At 43.2% G+C, this 18,480-nt stretch overlaps 1 protein-coding gene across 1 annotated transcript in view; it reads right to left on the bottom strand.

Moving 5' to 3' along the window:
- Positions 1-18,480, bottom strand: part of PCP4 (Purkinje cell protein 4) — a 62,640-nt gene that overhangs the window by 22,682 nt on the left and 21,478 nt on the right. The window contains exon 2 of the mRNA XM_082625525.1: positions 13,536-13,587. Coding sequence (XP_082481651.1) covers positions 13,536-13,587 — 52 coding nt within the window. The remainder of the gene's footprint in view (positions 1-13,535; positions 13,588-18,480) is intronic.

The following is an 18,480-nucleotide window of genomic DNA, read 5'->3' as shown; positions in this document are numbered from 1 at the left end:
CTATCCTCAGTTGGTCTAAAGCTGTCTAACATATAATCTCAAAAAGACAGGAAGAGAGACGGGAAGGGAAGAGGAAATAAAGATAAGCCTACAAATTAGAATATTGCTTCAGTTTTTTTTAGTTTTGAAAATTAGCAGGGCTGTCCCTGTAATTAGTCTGTGATCACACCTCTTTGCCAGAGAACAGTTAACTAAACTGATGAAATGACGGTGCTGATGAGACTATGGTTTCCAGCCTGGCCAAGGTGTAAGTCTGTTAACTTTCTTCAGTTCTATGGGCTCAGACCACAGCCCACCCCAGTGGCCAGTTTACATCCAAGACTCCCTGTCAAGGAGAACTCAGGAGAGAGTGAACTTGGGGACAAGCTGGCGTGTTTAGATGGCAGGCCAGATGACCTGCTGTCTTTCCTGTGATTTATGTGACCTTGGGGCCTATCACCTGACTTCTCAAGTAACTTGGCCTGACATCACCTCCCCTACCCACCTCCCAAGTTGGCCACGGAATCGGTTGTGTGTGAGAGCATTTTAAACTATGCAAATGCCTACAGACGTAGAGAATTATAACCAAGAGCAGGTAAAAAGCTCCACATCTATTAACAATACTTCAAGCATGTTTACTCCAAAGACAATGAATTAGAAGCATCGTATTTATCCAAGGTATTACTAGCGCATTGACGTTATTATAACGCTCAGCCTGAAGGGGGGAAATCACCCTTGTAACTAAGATTTGCAGTAATAAATTCCCTGTCAGCACTAATCCCTAAAATAACCTTCACAAAGAATCGATTCACTTGTTGACCGATATTACCCATTGACCAGGTGTGTGTGGACACCCTGATTAAAAGCCAGGCTTCATAAGCAATTCCAATTTCATTCCTTCCCCATCTGGATCAATATGAGAAGCAAACATGTGTATCCATGTCTTCCTTCCGGAACAGAGCTTCTTTAGAGAGTTCAGCGCCAATAGCCCAAAGGGCTCGTCCTGCTAATAGTATTTGGAAGCCGTGCTCGTATTTCATCCATTCTTATTTTGAATTCTTTTTTCTGGTTACTTCAAATGCAGAAAAAGAAGGGGAGAAAGGGCCAAGCGACCCCCGACAGAGACCAGAGTCGTTTGATTTTTTACCTTGAAAGCTCTGTGTGACTTGGGGTTCAGGGCAGCACGCACAATACATCAGTCCAGGTGAATTTGAGACTTCATGCAGGTTTTAGCTCTCTAACGGGAAACCGATTTAGAGCTTCTTGGCCTGGGAATCGTTGCACACCTTAGTGATTGATTACTTTAGGGGGGTGCTTTTCCCACAGCCAGATGCAGTCTCTGAAAGTTTAACCTGCACATTTCTGAGACCCGTGGCAGCTCAACATTCGAGGTTATCATTTTCCCCGTTTGAAGGGGCTTAGAGGCTCAGCGCGGTAAGTTTCCACCTAAACTCATATTGAGATTCATGCAGAATTGGCATATTACATCCTCAGGGTGGAGGAGAGCTTCACAGGCCCCCTGGCTTCCAGACCCCTGCACACAGCAGCCTGCAGAACCGACACACATCCAAATTCTCTCCAGCCAGCCTCAGACTCTGATTTATCCCATCTGGTATTTGAAGCAGAACAGAGTCATGTGTCCACCGCAGGCAGTTACAGGAGATGATCCCTCCATGGCCTTTCTGGAAATTGCATTTCCCCCCTTGCCTTCCATCCTAACCTCCCTGGGCCCAGGAACCAGACCAGCCCGGCAGCACCTCCTGCCAGAACTGACCTTCTCTCTTGGATGTGGTAGTAAACACACAGTAAGTCCCCTTCTATTCCTGGCCCCAAAGTGGTCCCTTTCTACTCCAAGCTGATCTTCCATCCTTGCACACAGACCTTGCCCCACACACTTCCACAAACCAAGGAAAGGTGATAGACTAAATGTACCCCAGACAATCTGCCCAAATCGATGCATAGGCATAGAAAGGTCATCAAGAATACCACAGGAAAAAATGGGGTGTCTTTTGGGTGCTCTGGAGCCAAGGGGGAAAGAGGGTGGGCGGTGTGTAAAGTGCTTTGGGAATAAATATTTGAATTTTATTTCTTATTTGAAAAATCAGGCTCAGATAAATGCTAATATATCTATTTGCCTATGAATGCAGGTCCTTCTTAATCCATTTCTCTCTCTACCTACTTGATAGCAGAAAAACAAAATTACTGTGTGTGTGTGTGTGTGTGTGTGTGTTCCCTCAAATACAAAGGTGAGATAAGCTTAAATGTCTATGATTTTTAGTTTTATTCAAAACAAGGAGAGGAGAGTACCCAGTACAACAACATTTGATCTTATTCATTGTTAGTCATTGTATAATCATATCAAAACAAACTAAATCTTAGGTGCTCCTAACATAATCCCACACCTACTAGAAATTTCTCAAGCCATGACCTCTTTTCCAAAGAAGAAGCACCTATTCAAGCAGTGCTGAGTTTTTGCTTGGCTACTCACATCTCAAAGAAACTACAATGGCGGGCTTCCCTGGTGGCGCAGTGGTTGAGAGTCCGCCTGCCAATGCAGGGGACACGGGTTCATGCCCCGGTCCGGGAAGATCCCACATGCTGCGCAGCAGCTGGGCCTGTGAGCCATGGCCACTGAGCCTGCGCATCTGGAGCCTGTGCTCCGCAACGGGGAGAGGCCACAACAGTGAGAGGCCCACGTACCACAAAAAAAAAAAAAAAAAAGAGAGAGAAACTACAATGGCGGTGAGCCCCGCGGTATTTCAGAATGATACCTTCCTTCTGGGCATTTACCTACAGCCTGGATTGGGGGGGATGGGATTCTCTTATCAAACTCAGGTATGTCCACATGCCTCTCCCCTCCAAAGACAGACTTTTTTTTTTTTTTTTTTTTGACCTTGGTAGCTTTTTTTTTTTTTTATAACAAATTTAATCAGTTATACATATACATATGTTTCCATATCCCCTCCCTTTTGCGTCTCCCTCCCACCCTCCCTATCCCACCCCTCCAGGCGGTCACAAAGTACCGAGCTGACCTCCCTGTGCTATGCAGCTGCTTCCCACTAGCTATCTACCTCACGTTTGGTAGTGTATATATGTCCATGCCGCTCTTTCACTTTGTCACAGCTTACCCTTCCCCCTCCCCATATCCTCAAGTCCATTCTCTAGTAGGTCTCTGTCTTTATTCCTGTCTTACCCCTATGTTCTTCATGACATTTTTTTTTTCTTAAATTCCATATATATGTGTTAGCATACAGTATTTGTCTTTCTCTTTCTGACTTACTTCACTCTGTATGACAGACTCTAGGTCTATCCACCTCATTACAAATAGCTCAATTTCATTTCTTTTTATGGCTGAGTAATATTCCATTGTATATATGTGCCACATCTTCTTTATCCATTCATCCGATGATGGACACTTAGGTTGTTTCCATCTCCGGGCTATTGTAAATAGGGCTGCTATGAACATTTTGGTACATGTCTCTTTTTGAATTATGGTTTTCTCAGGGTATATGCCCAGTAGTGGGATTGCTGGGTCATATGGTAGTTCTATTTGTAGTTTTTTAAGGAACCTCCATACCGTTCTCCATAGCGGCTGTACCAATTCACATTCCCACCAGCAGTGCAAGAGTGTTCCCTTTTTTCCACACCCTCTCCAGCATTTATTGTTTCTAGATTTTTTGATGATGGCCATTCTGACTGGTGTGAGATGATATCTCATTGTAGTTTTGATTTGCATTTCTCTAATGAGTAAAGATGTTGAGCATCCTTTCATGTGTTTGTTGGCAGTCTGTATATCTTCTGTGGAGAAATGTCTATTTAGGTCTTCTGCCCATTTTTGGATTGGGTTGTTTGTTTTTTTGTTATTGAGCTGCTTATAAATTTTGGAGATTAATCCTTTGTCAGTTGCTTCATTTGCAAATATTTTCTCCCATTCTGAGGGTTGTCTTTTGGTCTTGTTTATGGTTTCCTTTGCTGTGCAAAAGCTTTTAAGTTTCATTAGGTCCCATGTGTTTATTTTTGTCTTTATTTCCATTTCTCTAGGAGGTGGGTCAAAAAGGATCTTGCTGTGATTTATGTCATAGAGTGTTCTGCCTATGTGTTCCTCTAAGAGTTTGATAGTGTCTGGCCTTACATTTAGGTCTTTAATCCATTTTGAGCTTATTTTTGTGTATGGTGTTAGGGAGTGATCTAATCTCATACTTTTACATGTCCCTATCCAGTTTTCCCAGCACCACTTATTGAAGAGACTGTCCTTTCTCCACTGTACATTCCTGCCTCCTTTATCAAAGATAAGGTGACCATATGTCCGTGGGTTTAACTCTGGGCTTTCTATCCTGTTCCATTGATCTATCTTTCTGTTTTTGTGCCAGTACCATACTGTCTTGATTACTGTAGCTTTGTAGTATAGTCTGAAGTCAGGGAGCCTGATTCCTCCAGCTCCGTTTTTCGTTCTCAAGATTGCTTTGGCTATTCGGGGTCTTTTGTGTTTCCATACAAATTGTGAAATTTTTTGTTCTAGTTCTGTGAAAAATGCCAGTGGTAGTTTGATAGGGATTGCATTGAACCTGTAGATTGCTTTGGGTAGTAGAGTCATTTTCACAATGTTGATTCTTCCAATCCAAGAACATGGTACATCTCTCCATCTATTTGTATCATCTTTAATTTCTTTCATCAGTGTCTTATAATTTTCTGCATACAGGTCTTTTGTCTCCTTAGGTAGGTTTATTCCTAGATATTTTATTCTTTTTGTTGCAATGGTAAATGGGAGTGTTTCCTTGATTTCACTTTCAGATTTTTCATCATCAGTATATAGGAATGCCAGAGATTTCTGTGCATTAATTTTGTATCCTGCTACTTTACCAAATTCATTGATTAACTCTAGTAGTTTTCTGGTAGCATCTTTAGGATTCTCTATGTATAGTATCATGTCATCTGCAAACAGTGACAGCTTTACTTCTTCTTTTCCAATTTGGATTCCTTTTATTTCCTTTTCTTCTCTGATTGCTGTGGCTAAAACTTCCAAAACTAGGTTGAATAAGAGTGGTGAAAGTGGGCAACCTTGTCTAGTTCCTGATCTTAGTGGAAATGGTTTCAGTTTTTCACCATTGAGGACGATGCTGGCTGTGGGTTTGTCATATATGGCCTGTATTATGTTGAGGAAAGTTCCCTCTATGCCTACTTTCTGCAGGGTTTTTATCATAAATGGGTGTTGAATTTTGTCGAAAGCTTTCTCTGCATCTATTGAGATGATCATATGGTTTTTCTCCTTCAATTTGTTAATATGGTGTATCACGTTGATTGATTTCTGTATGTTGAAGAATCCTTGCATTCCTGGAATAAACGCCACTTGATCATGGTGTATGATCCTTTTAATGTGCTGTTGGATTCTGTTTGCTAGTATTTTGTTGAGGATTTTTGCATCTATGTTCATCAGTGATATTGGCCTGTAGTTTTCTTTCTTTGTGACATCCTTGTCTGGTTTTGGTATCAAGGTGATGGTGGCCTCGTAGAATGAGTTTGGGAGTGTTCCTCCCTCTGCTATATTTTGGAAGAGTTTCAGAAGGATAGGTGTTAGCTCTTCTCTAAATGCTTGATAGAATTCGCCTGTGAAGCCATCTGGTCCTGGGCTTTTGTTTGTTGGAAGATTTTTTATCACAGTTTCAATTTCAGTGCTTGTGATTGGTCTGTTCATATTTTCTATTTCTTCCTGATTCAGTCTTGGCAGGTTGTGCATTTCTAAGAATTTGTCCATTTCTTCCAGGTTGTCCATTTTATGGGCATAGAGTTGCTTATAGTAATCTCTCATGATCTTTTGTATTTCTGTAGTGTCAGTTGTTACTTCTCCTTTTTCATTTCTAATTCTATTGAGTTGAGTCTTCTCCCTTTTTTTCTTGATGAGTCTGGCTAATGGTTTATCAATTTTGTTTATCTTCTCAAAGAACCAGCTTTTAGTTTTATTGATCTTTGCTATCGTTTCCTTCATTTCTTTTTCATTTATTTCTGATCTGATCTTTATGATTTCTTTCCTTCTGCTAACTTTGGGATGTTTTTGTTCTTCTTTCTCTAATTGCTTTAGGTGCAAGGTTAGGTTGTTTATTCGAGATGTTTCCTGTTTCTTAAGGTGGGATTGTATTGCTATAAACTTCCCTCTTAGAACTGCTTTTGCTGCATCCCATAGGTTTTGGGTCTTCGTGTCTCCATTGTCATTTGTTTCTAGGTATTTTTTAATTTCCTCTTTGATTTCTTCAGTGATCACTTCGTTATTAAGTAGTGTATTGTTTAGCCTCCATGTGTTTGTATTTTTTACAGCTCTTTTCCTGTAATTGATATCTAGTCTCATAGCATTGTGGTCGGAAAAGATGCTTGATACAATTTCAATTTTCTTAAATTTACCAAAGCTTGATTTGTGACCCAAGATATGATCTATCCTGGAGAATGTTCCATGAGCACTTGAGAAAAATGTGTATTCTGTTGTTTTTGGATGGAATGTCCTATAAATATCAATTAAGTCCATCTTGTTTAATGTATCATTTAAAGCTTGTGTTTCCTTATTTATTTTCATTTTGGATGATCTGTCCATTGGTGAAAGTGGGGTGTTAAAGTCCCCTACTATGATTGTGTTACTGTCGATTTCCCCTTTTATGGCTGTTAGTATTTGCCTTATGTATTGAGGTGCTCCTATGTTTGGTGCATAAATATTTACAATTGTTATATCTTCTTCTTGGATCGATCCCTTGATCATTATGTAGTGTCCTTCTTTGTCTCTTCTAGTAGTCCTTATTTTAAAGTCTATTTTGTCTGATATGAGAATTGCTACTCCAGCTTTCTTTTGGTTTCCATTTGCATGGAATATCTTTTTCCATCCCCTTACTTTCAGTCTGTATGTGTCTCTAGGTCTGAAGTGGGTCTCTTGTAGACAGCATATAGATGGGTCTTGTTTTTGTATCCATTCAGCCACTCTGTGTCTTTTGGTGGGAGCATTTAGTCCATTTACATTTAAGGTAATTATCAATATGTATGTTCCTATTCCCATTTTCTTAATTGTTTTGGGTTCATTATTGTAGGTCTTTTCCTTCTGTTGTGTTTCTTGCCTAGAGAAGTTCCTTTAGCATTTGTTGTAAAGCTGCTTTGGTGGTGCTGAACTCTCTCAGCTTTTGCTTGTCTGTAAACGTTTTAATTTCTCCATCAAATCTGAATGAGATCCTTGCTGGGTAGAGTAATCTTGGTTGCAGGTTTTTCTCCTTCATCACTTTAAGTATGTCCTGCCACTCCCTTCTGGCTTGTAGAGTTTCTGCTGAGAGATCAGCTGTTATCCTGATGGGGATTCCCTTGTGTGTTATTTGTTGTTTTTGCCTTGCTGCTTTTAATATGATTTCTTTGTGTTTAATTTTTGACAGTTTGATTAATATGTGTCTTGGCGTATTTCTCCTTGGATTTATTCTGTATGGGACTCTCTGTGCCTCCTGGACTTGATTAACTATTTCCTTTCCCATATTAGGGAAGTTTTCAACTATAATCTCTTCAAATAGTTTCTCAGTCCCTTTCTTTTTCTCTTCTTCTTCTGGAACCCCTATAATTCGAATGTTGGTGCGTTTAATGTTGTCCCAGAGGTCTCTGAGACTGTCCTCTGTTCTTTTCATTCTTTTTTCTTTATTTTGCTCTGCAGCAGTTATTTCCACTATTTTATCTTCCACCTCACTTATCCGTTCTTCTGCCTCAGTTATTCTGCTATTGATCCCATCTAGAGTATTTTTTATTTCATGTATTGTGTTTTTAATCGATGCTTGATTCATCTTTAGTTCTTCTAGGTCCTTGTTAACTGTTTCTTGCATTTTGTCTATTCTATTTCCAAGATTTTGGATCTGGGAAATAGAATCTTGGATCATCTTTACCATCATTATTCTGAATTCTTTTTCAGGTAGACTGCCTATTACCTCTTCATTTGTTAGGTCGGGTGGGTTTTTATCTTGCTCCTTCTCCTGCTGTGTGTTTTTCTGTCTTCTCATTTTGCTTATGTTACTGTGTTTGGGGTCTCCTTTTTGCAGGCTGCAGGTTCGTAGTTCCTGTTGTTTTTGGTGTCTGTCCCCAGTGGCTAAGGTTGGTTTAGTGGGTTGTGTAGGCTTCCTGGTGGAGGGGACTAGTACCTGTGTTCTGGTGGATGAGGCTGGATCTTGTCTTTCTGGTGGGCAGGTCCACGTCTGGTGGTGTGTTTTGGGGTGTCTGTGGACTTTTTATGATTTTAGGCCACCTCTCTGCTAATGGGTGGCGTTGTGTTCCTGTCTTGCTAGTTGTTTGGCTCAGGGTGTCCAGCACTGTAGCCTGCTGGTCGTTGAGTGAAGCTGGGTGCTGGTGTTGAGATGGAGATCTCTGGAAGATTTTCGCCGTTTGATATTATGTGGAGCTGGGAGGTCTCTTGTGGACCAGTGTCCTGAAGTTGGCTCTCCCACCTCAGAGGCACAGCACTGACTCCGGGCTCCTCAATTTGGGATGATGTGTTGTCTATTCATGTATTCCACAGATGCAGGATACATCAAGTTGATTGTGGAGCTTTAATCCGCTGCTTCTGAGGCTGCTGGGAGAGGTTTCCCTTTCTCTTCTTTGTTCTCACAGCTCCTGGGTCTCAGCTTTGGATTTGGCCCCGCCTCTGCGTGTAGGTAGCCGGAGTGCGTCTGCTCTTCGCTCAGATAGGACAGGGTTAAAGGAGCAGCTTCTTCGGGGACTCTGGCTCACTCAGGCCGGGAGGGAGGGAGGGGCACGGAGTGCGGGGCGAGCCTGCAGCGGCAGAGGTCGGCGTGACGTTGCACCAGCCCGAGGCGCGCCGTGCGTTCTCCGAGGGAAGCCGCCCCTGGATCCCGGGACCCCGGCAGTGGCGGGCTGCACAGGCTCCCGGAAGGGCGGTGTGGGCAGTGACCTGCGCTCGCACACAGGCTTCTTGGCAGCGGCAGCAGCAGCCCCAGCGTCCCACGCCCGTCACTGGGCTCCGCGCTTTCAGTCGCGACTCGCGCCCGTCTGTGGAGCCCCTTTAAGCAGCGCTCTTAATCCCCTCTCCTCGTGCACCAGGAAACCAAGAGGGAAGAAAAAGTCTCTTGCCTCTTCGGCAGCTCCAGAGTTTTCACGGACTCCCTCCCGGCTAGCTGTGGCACATTAGCCCCCTTCAGGCTGAGTTCTCGCCGCCAGCCCCAGTCCTCTCCCTGCGCTCTGACCGAAGCCCGAGCCTCAGCTTCCAGCGCTGCGCGCCCCGGCGGGCGAGCAGACAAGCCTCTCGGGCTGGTGAGTGCCGCTCGGCACCGATCCTCTGTGTGCGGATCTCTCCGCTTTGCCCTACCCAGGTATGTGGGGAGTTTCTTGCCTTTTGGGAGGTCTGGGGTCTTCTGCTAGCGTTCAGTAGGTGTTCTGTAGGAGTTGTTCCACGTGTAGCTGTATTTCTGGTGTATCCGTGGGGAGGAAGGTGATCTCCGCGTCTTACTCTTCCACCATCTTCCCTTGGTAGCTTTTAACGGAGGGCCAAAGACAGACTTTTGGAAACAAATAGATCACAGTTCACTAAGTCAAAAGAAATCCATTCCAGTTTTAGAAATTCAATTTAGCTTCGGTAAGCCTCCAAGCTCTGAAAGTAAGCTCCATCAGAAGTTTATTACTTATAATCTTTCCTTCGGATTGGAAGTCTCCCAGCAGCCGCTCTACTTCCAGTATTTTCCTATTTTTGTAGTTCAATAAAGGAATTTAACTCTTAGAGTCTCTCTGAAAGATGACTATCAAGATATAAATCAAGAGACCCAGTGAAATTATGGTCTTACAAAAAAATCTTTTGATTGTGTCCAAACTGGTGACTACTGGTGAATAATCTAGATTCAGATGGTAGTGTCTGTATTTATAAACATGTTTGAATTTAATGTAGCAGATGAACTGTAACTGGAGGTCTGAACTGTTGTTTCACTCAAGTAGGGCATTATATCTAGAAAGAAATTAAGTCCTTAGCCTAAACTACTCAAATCATAAGGGTAGTTTGTTCATATAGGAATGAAAATCTCTGAACCAACAAGATCCTAATGAATTGTTTTTAATTAAAACATAATACAACTCTAATATGTCTGAGGAAAAAAATGTCTTCACGCTGCAGATGAGATGAGGAACAGCTAGATTTGCTGGGTTGTGTATCCAGAAGTTGGTGTCTTGGAGAATAAGGACAATTTCAGGGTTGTTCTGGATAGTACGGGGTGGATATATGTCAAATTTCACAACAATAAATACCATGGCAACAACAGCAACGACACAAAAATAAATCTTAAAAGAATCCAGATCCCCAGCCAATGGCTCTTTTGAGATAATACTCAATATAATAAAATTTCAGCAGAGCCCAAGACTTTAGATCCCACTGGGGTTTTAATGTATCTGACTTGTGTCTTCTGTGATCCAATTTATAATTTCAAGTCATCCATAATTCACTACCATAGTCTTCATTGCTTTGTGTTCCAGATCTCAAATAAATTTATAATATTTGAAATAAGAACACTTTGGCTTGTAGTCAACTAACAAAATTGAGGGATGCTCATTTTACAATTAATTGACTACTATCCCAACCTCATAACATTTTGAAAGACTACGCCTCATATTTCTGCTCTCATGGGTCCCTGTTCCTTCCACATGTGTAGGCAGCTTCATTTGTATTAATAGGAAATATACATTAGATAAAAGGTCTCTCTAGATACCCGTGATGACAGAGTCAAATAATCTGAATTTCAATGGAATGTAATATTAGATTAAAACAGAAATTCCAAGATGATAGTCTCATATTATGAATTTAAGAATAAGGAATTACACGACTTAGATTTTTAGGAAAACATCTTTTAGACCACTTCTAGAAACCTTTACCCCAATCTTTGTTGGGTTGTTATCGACTTTTGTCTTTGTCCATCTTTAGAGGCAGAAGCACAAACTTAATATTATAATAAAATACCATGTACGTATATCACACATGAGCAGTTTTATCCAAAATTAAGACAGAACATGTTAATAACAATTTGAATGTATATAGCACCTTTATTTTATAGCTATCAAATAATCTCTAACTTTTTCTATTCAAAAATGAATATCCTCTGATATCTAGAATTACATAAAGAAAAGTTTTATCCATAGCACCTTGAATATTTTTCTTTCTATTAATTTTTATACCTCCAGAAAAGGCACACACAATTTTCACTAGAGTGGATCAATTTTTATCTGAAGGAAATTTCATGCCTTAGAATAGCAGAAAGTAGTGTCTTCTATAACAGCTGGTAATTCCCGCTGGTACAAAGCAGAGCATGTAGACTTGCTTTGAAGGACCCGTGGATGCCAGGGGAAAACAGCACTACAGAGATATCAAGCACAAAGGACCTAGTCCTGCCTTGGTCACCACTCTGCTTGATGTCAGACTGCAGGCTCCTCCTGTATGACCTGGGAGTTACCTAGAGCCGCAGTTCTCAAAGTGTGGATGAGGTACCCTGGGGGCACTTCCTTCCTTTGAGGGATCCCACAAAATCAAAATTATTTTTTAATGGTACTAAGGTATTAGTAGCTTTTTAAAATCTCATCCACTCATAGGTGCACACAGAAAATTCTCATAGAATTTTCTAGAGGCTACACAACACGTGATATTACAACAGATTGAATGGAGAAGCAGCTGTCTTCCATAAAGCCAGACATTAAAACAATTTGCAAAAATACAAAACTCTTCCACTAAATTTTTTTTTCTGTCTTGGAAAATATCATTACTTTTTATTTTTTAAATGTTATTTATGTTAACATATCATAGGTTTGTCACTTTATTTTTAATGAATGAATAAGTAAACCCTTTAACAATTTCTCCATTTTAATTTCTAATGTGGGAACCACCAATAGATACAGTCAACAAAAACGGAAGCTCTTAGGGGTCTTTAAGAATTTTTAAGAATGGAAAGAAGTTGTGAGAGGAAAATGTTTGAGAACTGCTGCACAAGGGCATCTCTGAGAAGCCTTTTGACTCTAAATTCAATGATTCCAAGGTTGGCAGATTCCATGGATGTGAACTCCAATGATGACATGGATATGAATCTGTGAACCCGGCAAGCCGGGAAGCACCTGTGTGGCAGTCCTTCCTTCTCTGTTTGAGCAGCTCTCATTTTGCTCCTCTCTGCTTCCTGACCTCCTTGCTAATAACCCACCCCCACCACAACCCACACAGAGAAGATGAGAAAAGCCGTGGGCATCGTGAAAGGCTTATGAAAGAATTTATTTCCTCCCCCACCCTCCCCAACCCCCCAGGTCTGATCAGGACATTCCTGGGCACCAACCCCTCTGCTTATTAATGTAACAACCATTTCATCCCAGCGGTCACCAGCACACAGACCCTGTCCAGTACGATGGTGCCAAAGAGGCAGCTGAGTCAGCAAGGCCCCAGATGAGTGCACCACAGAGAAAGATTCTAGTACGTTAGTCTTGTTCAGGCCGCACTCAGACTCCTGACTGAGGACCCTAAGTTGTTTTCAGGGCTCTAAGGAATTTTTACAGCTGGTATTTGAGATTGGCATTATCCACAATTGGATGAACACCCGCCTAAATTCCATCCAGCAGGAAGCAGGAGTAGTTTTCCGTAAAAGGTGTGTTCATTTTGTAACTAAGAAAAAGTAGGAACACCCAGAACCTAACCCCCCCCCAGAACCATAACTAACCCTCGGCACTTACTTGGCGATTTTTTTTTTTTTTATTGCTCACTGTCTCTATTTCCTCATCTCCCCTTCTGCTGTATTTTGGCTTCATCTCGTCACCTTTCCGCTAGAACTCTTTTCAACACGGTTGCCAATGGGCTCTAAATTGTACTTGGCGATTTTTTTATCGTGACCAGTCACCCTCTATCACAACCGCTAAAGCTGGGGAGCTGGGCTTCCTCCCAGCTCTCTTTCCAAGTCCACACTCTTCCCATTCCTGGCCAGATCCCATCTCTTCTGCTCCCAGTCTGTTTCCCCATCCATACAATTTAATGATCATTCCTACAATTTAAGGTTGAGGTGGAGACTGGAATCAAGGAGGCAAGTGCTCTGGTCTCCGCTATTACTGTTAGTATCTCCTGGTGAATATCCCTGCAGTGACACTGATCCAGGACCTCCCCTGGTCCAGCACCACGCTCTGTGTACGAGGGAGAACAAAGCGAGTTTTACCCCTCATTTCCTGTGAAGTTGAGCCCTTCACAGTTTTCAAAGCGCTTCTCTCACTTGATCTCATTTTATCCTCACAACAACTCGGATGATTCTCACCAACCCTAATGAAGAAAGCAGAGAACAATATTTGCATTATAATCATGCTGCCCAAAATGGGAGTCCTCCTTTGGGAGGGAAAGTGTTCTCATCACTGCATTTAACTCAGTTTTCTTTGTAAAACCAGACCACGGTGCTTACTTTGAGTTGCTAAACTCCACTCCAAACCAAAGTGCAGACGTATATAGTAGCCGGTTAGGATGGAAGTTATGATCCGCACCTGCCACATGCCCAAGGCTACAGACGGGAAAAAAGTAAGTAGTTGGACTATTCATGGGGGCTTACCATTTTCACCAGATGTCTTGTCTTTTCCATTGGTTGCCCCAGCTCCTTGTCGCTAAAGGCATTAAAAAAAAAGAAAGAAAGAAATTGTTATCAGACACTTTCAGGATTATTTTTGTCTCTCTTATTGTTTCAAATACCTCTCGCATTATATCAAATTCTATGTCACTTTAGCTCAGATGGTTAAAGCATGATGCTCGTGAGACCAGGAAAAGATCAGCCCATGAAAGGATGTACCGGAACGTTACAGACCACCACCCCACTGGACCAGACCCACTGCTCTATGCATGCAGTTCACTAGTCACAAGGAAACCAGAGAGGAGACCGTTGATGGATCGGAACAGCATCAAAAATATGACGGAAACAGCCAAGAGTTTGTGCCAGCTGCGAGAAGATCAGAGCTGTCCCTTTTGTCAACAATTACACTGCTATAGTTTTGTTCCAATCACTATGTTCAATGCCTCATCTTCAAACAAATTGGAATCAACTAAAAAATCTTATGTCAATAGAGTTTCTCCTATTGTTGAGTTATTTTTGTGTCCGTGTTTATGTTGATAACAGCGGTGTGTTTTCATTTTACCAGGTCGACCAAAATTATGAATATATTATGGTTAGTCTTGAATCTTTGGGCATAATTCTCTGGATATGTGGTCTGGGGGGGCTACGTGCACTGTGTTGTATATGCAAACGTATAAGCATGTTTCCTTGAAGCTTGCCCAGCAACTGTCTTTAATTAACATGATGTTCAGAATTATTCTAGTCCTTAGAGAGAGAAGTATTTCATTAATCCAATTTTCTGGTCATTATCAGAAAATATGCTTCGAGTTGAAAAAAAATAAAGTGATTGTAAAGTCTCTAAATTTCAGGTGAAGAAAATGAGGCCAGGCAGGGAGCCTGATTTGTCCAAGGTCATGTAGCTAATTGGCTGGAAGTTATGACTGGAGACTGGACTTCCTTGCCAAGGTTAGTGTCTTTCAGGAATTGTCATCGTTATGTAACTATCTGATGGGATCATGGAAAGAGAGGCAAGGCACTGACCAAGGAGAAAATCAATATAGATGACTTCCACCAGGGATACGTGTGCCCTTAAAATTTATATTTGGGTCCAAGACTTCAGCCTAAAAACAATATTAAAAAATAATAATAATCAGTTCACAATATTGCTCAGTGTTGTCATGAGAAATTCCCAGGTCCTTGGCCAACACTTGATTAACAGAAGCTGAATCATCTGGGAAAATCTTGCTTTCAAGTTCTGATTAGTGTAAATAAACAGGGTGAATGAATGATATAGACTTAGGTGAACAAAATTAACCATCCCTGTGTATGCTTATTACCTGGTACATGTGATAACTCGAGAGAGAGGCAAAGCCAAGCCTCCCGTTTATTTCCAACACCACCACACACATGCCGCGCACATGCGTGCACACACACACACACACACACGCCACACACACATCCCATCTCAGTCAACAAGAAGCTCAAACTCCCACCCAGGTCACGGGGGTGTTCTGCCTCGTTCTGAGAAGAAAAACCACCACTCTCTGGCAGGAAGTGGAAGGAAAGGCTAGATAAGTGTGGGTTCTTTCTTCATATTTCACTTGAAAGTTCTTGAATTTTCAGAATCCAGACCTGCCCATGTTCCCATGGAGGAAGAAGGCTGCATCTGGCCAAACATCAACTGATCTTCAGTAAACTCCATTTAGCTCCCCATGTCATAGCATCATTATCTAAAATCTCAACCTGTAATACACATCATCTTGATTTAAACCAAATTACACCTTTCTTAACTGCAGTAGATTTGCAAGTAAAAATGCCACTTTCTTCTTGCCTGTGCTTATTCTGTCTCCTCTTTTTAAACACAAAGCTGGTAAGTTCACACTGCTCTATGGAAATCTGATCACCATTGTGAAAGATCAAACTGGAGGCACAGCAGCCACCCCTGGGGGCTGAACCGCTCCAGGGTTTAAACGCTCCATCCTTCCTCACATAATTCATAGACGACTCAGAAAACAAAGTGAATTCCACGGAATAAAAGGACGGCTTTTAGAGTTGAATAAAGTCAAATTCAATGGCATAGAAGTACAAAATAGGTGCACGCCCAGCCCCACTATCTTTAAATACCTTAAACACTGATATTTTTCAAATGTTGTGAATACTTCATTCCATAAAAGATCACCTTTTAGAAACCTAAAGAACACCAAAATGAAGTGTGCACAGGGGAAAAGAGGGGTTCATTTTTAAGGATTTCTAAGATAGGGGTTTTGGGTCAGGTCTTATATGATGAAAGTAAAATGAAGCTGATAGATGACATAAGGAGACGGTGTCTCGGATCAGAAAATTATCCTGACAAAAAAGAAGTAGTCTTTGAAAGCACCTCATTTCAGAATTTTTTGAGACCTGATGACATTTTTAAGGCAAGGCTGAGAGCAGTGGGGGAACATCCAAGAGCTTTCCTGTTCCTGGGTCTACAGCAGTCATCACAGGTGATTTTTTTTTTTATCACCAGGTGAGGTGGCTGAAATTCCCTTGAATCTGTACCTGGAGAGGGTCTGAGTCAGGCTGGAGGTTGAAGTGCTGAAGCCAGACATGCCCCAAGTGGTCCTGGGCATCCGTGAATTCTGACGGCATCCCTAACCAGGTAGGTAGCACCACTGTCCTCATCAGCTTCACTCTACACATTGTATCCCCTGGCACAGAGGACTTGCTCAAGGTCACACAACGGGGAGGTGGCAAAGCCTGAGCTCCAACCCAGAAGTACTGGCTCCAGAGTTGCCCTGAGAACCACTGAGCCTGTGCATCCCCCAATATCCTCTTGAGGCCCCACCCCAGCAGGTGGGGAGATTTCCACATGGAGGGAAGGAAGACAGCACCACAGAGAAAAATAACTTAAGAGAAAATGCATCACCATTAAAAGCCCCTCCTTCTATCTTGCGCCCATTTCACCATCAGGAAATGCTAGGTCCCCATCTAAGGACACAGCCCAAGAAGTTAACATTACATACAGCATTGGAGTCACCTTCTTCTGCAGCACAAGCTGGAGGCTTGCATGATGCTGGGGAGTCTGCAGAGCGATTGTGAGGGGATATGAGGTAACAAGGCAGAACAACGGCCGGGAGAGGTCTCCTCTGGGTCCTCAGCCCTTAAACCCTCACCGGGCAACTCCCACGGGTCTCGGGAGGGAGGTTTCCTTCCTCGGCAATGTTTACTAATACAAGGATAGCATTTCAGAGTTTAATAAAAACCCCAATTAAGGGCCTCCCTGGTGGCGCAGTGGTTGAGAGTCCGCCTGCCGATGCAGGGGATACGGGTTCGTGCCCCGGTCTGGGAGGATCCCATATGCCGCGGAGCGGCTGGGCCCGTGAGCCATGGCCGCTGGGCCTGCGCATCCGGAGCCTGTGCTCTGCAACGGGGGAGGCCACAACAGTGAGAGGCCCGCATACCGCAAAAAAAAAAAAAAAAAAAAAAAACCCAATTAAAAGGAGCCTAGGGCTTCCCTGGTGGTGCAGTGGTTGAGAGTCCACCTGCCGATGCAGCGGATGTGGGTTCGTGCCCCGGTCCGGGAAGATCCCACATGCCGCGGAGCGGCTGGGCCCGTGAGCCATGGCCACTGAGCCTGCACGTCCGGAGCCTGTGCTCCACAACGGGAGAGGCCACAACAGTGAGAGGCCTGCGTACCGCGGAAAAAAAAAAAAAAAAAGAGCTTAAATGAAGAGTGAGTATATATACAGTAAGTCCCCTACGTACGAACAAGTTCTGTTCCCAGAGTGTGCTAGTAAAGTCCAATTTGTTTGTAAGTCCAACAGAGTTATTCTAGATACCAAACTAATACAATTGGCTGTATATTGCTGCTTTTACGCTTGCCTCTGGACATCCTGGGCTTGAAATAAAGATACTGTATTGCTATACCCTATACAGTACTGTACAGTAAAATACACAAAAGTACAACCACTTGTAGAGGATGCACGCACGTGACAATGTACGCCAGACACGTGAACTAACTTATGTGTTTGGACATGCGAATGCACGTTCACATCTTTGAAAGTTCGTAACTAAGTTTCACGTGTAGGGGACTTACTGCAGTTCCTTCTGATAGTCCAGCAGGTGCCAGGGATTTGTAAAAAGGCAGGATTGGTATTTAAGAGTATGATTTTAGGGCTTCCCTGGTGGCGCAGTGGTTGAGAGTCCGCCTGCCGATGCAGGGGACACGGGTTCGTGCCCTGGTCCGGGAAGATCCCACATGCCGCAGGGCGGGTGGGCCCGTGAGCCATGGCCACTGAGCCTGCGCGTCCGGAGCCTGTGCTCTGCAACGGGAGGGGCCACAACAGTGAGAGGCCCGCGTACCACAAAAAAAAAAAAAAAAAAAAAAAAAAAGTATGATTTTAAATCATGCTTTTAAATCATTACAAGTATGACTTTTGAAGTGATTTTTCCTGACAGCCCCCTTGCACCAAGGGCTACAGGAAAATAACAAGGAACATGTCTTAGTTTGGTCAGTTTGGTTTCTCAGAAAGCAGAGCCTGAGGCAAGAGCCATTTGTGCTACAACTCAGTTGGGGAGGGAGGTGCCAGTAATGAGGCGGGAGGGAGGAGGGGGGCCCAGACAGCCCACGTGAGGACTCGTCATCCCGCTGGCACAGCCAGGCGCACCCAGGCCCCGAGCCCGTGCCCTCCGGCAATGCTTGAACCGTGTCCCGGGATCCACCAGCTCCCATCTCTCCCTGATCCAAGACATGTGCCACAGAACTTAATTCCTGATGCTTCTAGTCTGGGCTGCGTCTCCAACCTGGCATCTGCTCGGGAACAAGGAGGATGCCCTGGGGAAGGAGGTGGGGACACACGGTGTGGGCAGGAGGTGACACGTTGTCACTTCAGACCTGCCTGATGTCTGCGGGGCCCACGCCAGCCGGCCACCCACAGGGGCCTCAAGTGACACGAGAGAGATACCTCAC

Source organism: Mesoplodon mirus, assembly GCF_964341445.2.
Source record: "Mesoplodon mirus genome assembly, chromosome: 6".
Lineage (NCBI taxonomy): Eukaryota > Metazoa > Chordata > Mammalia > Artiodactyla > Ziphiidae > Mesoplodon > Mesoplodon mirus.
Note: the sequence above shows the minus strand (reverse complement) of the source record. Positions and strands in the feature narration are given on the sequence as shown.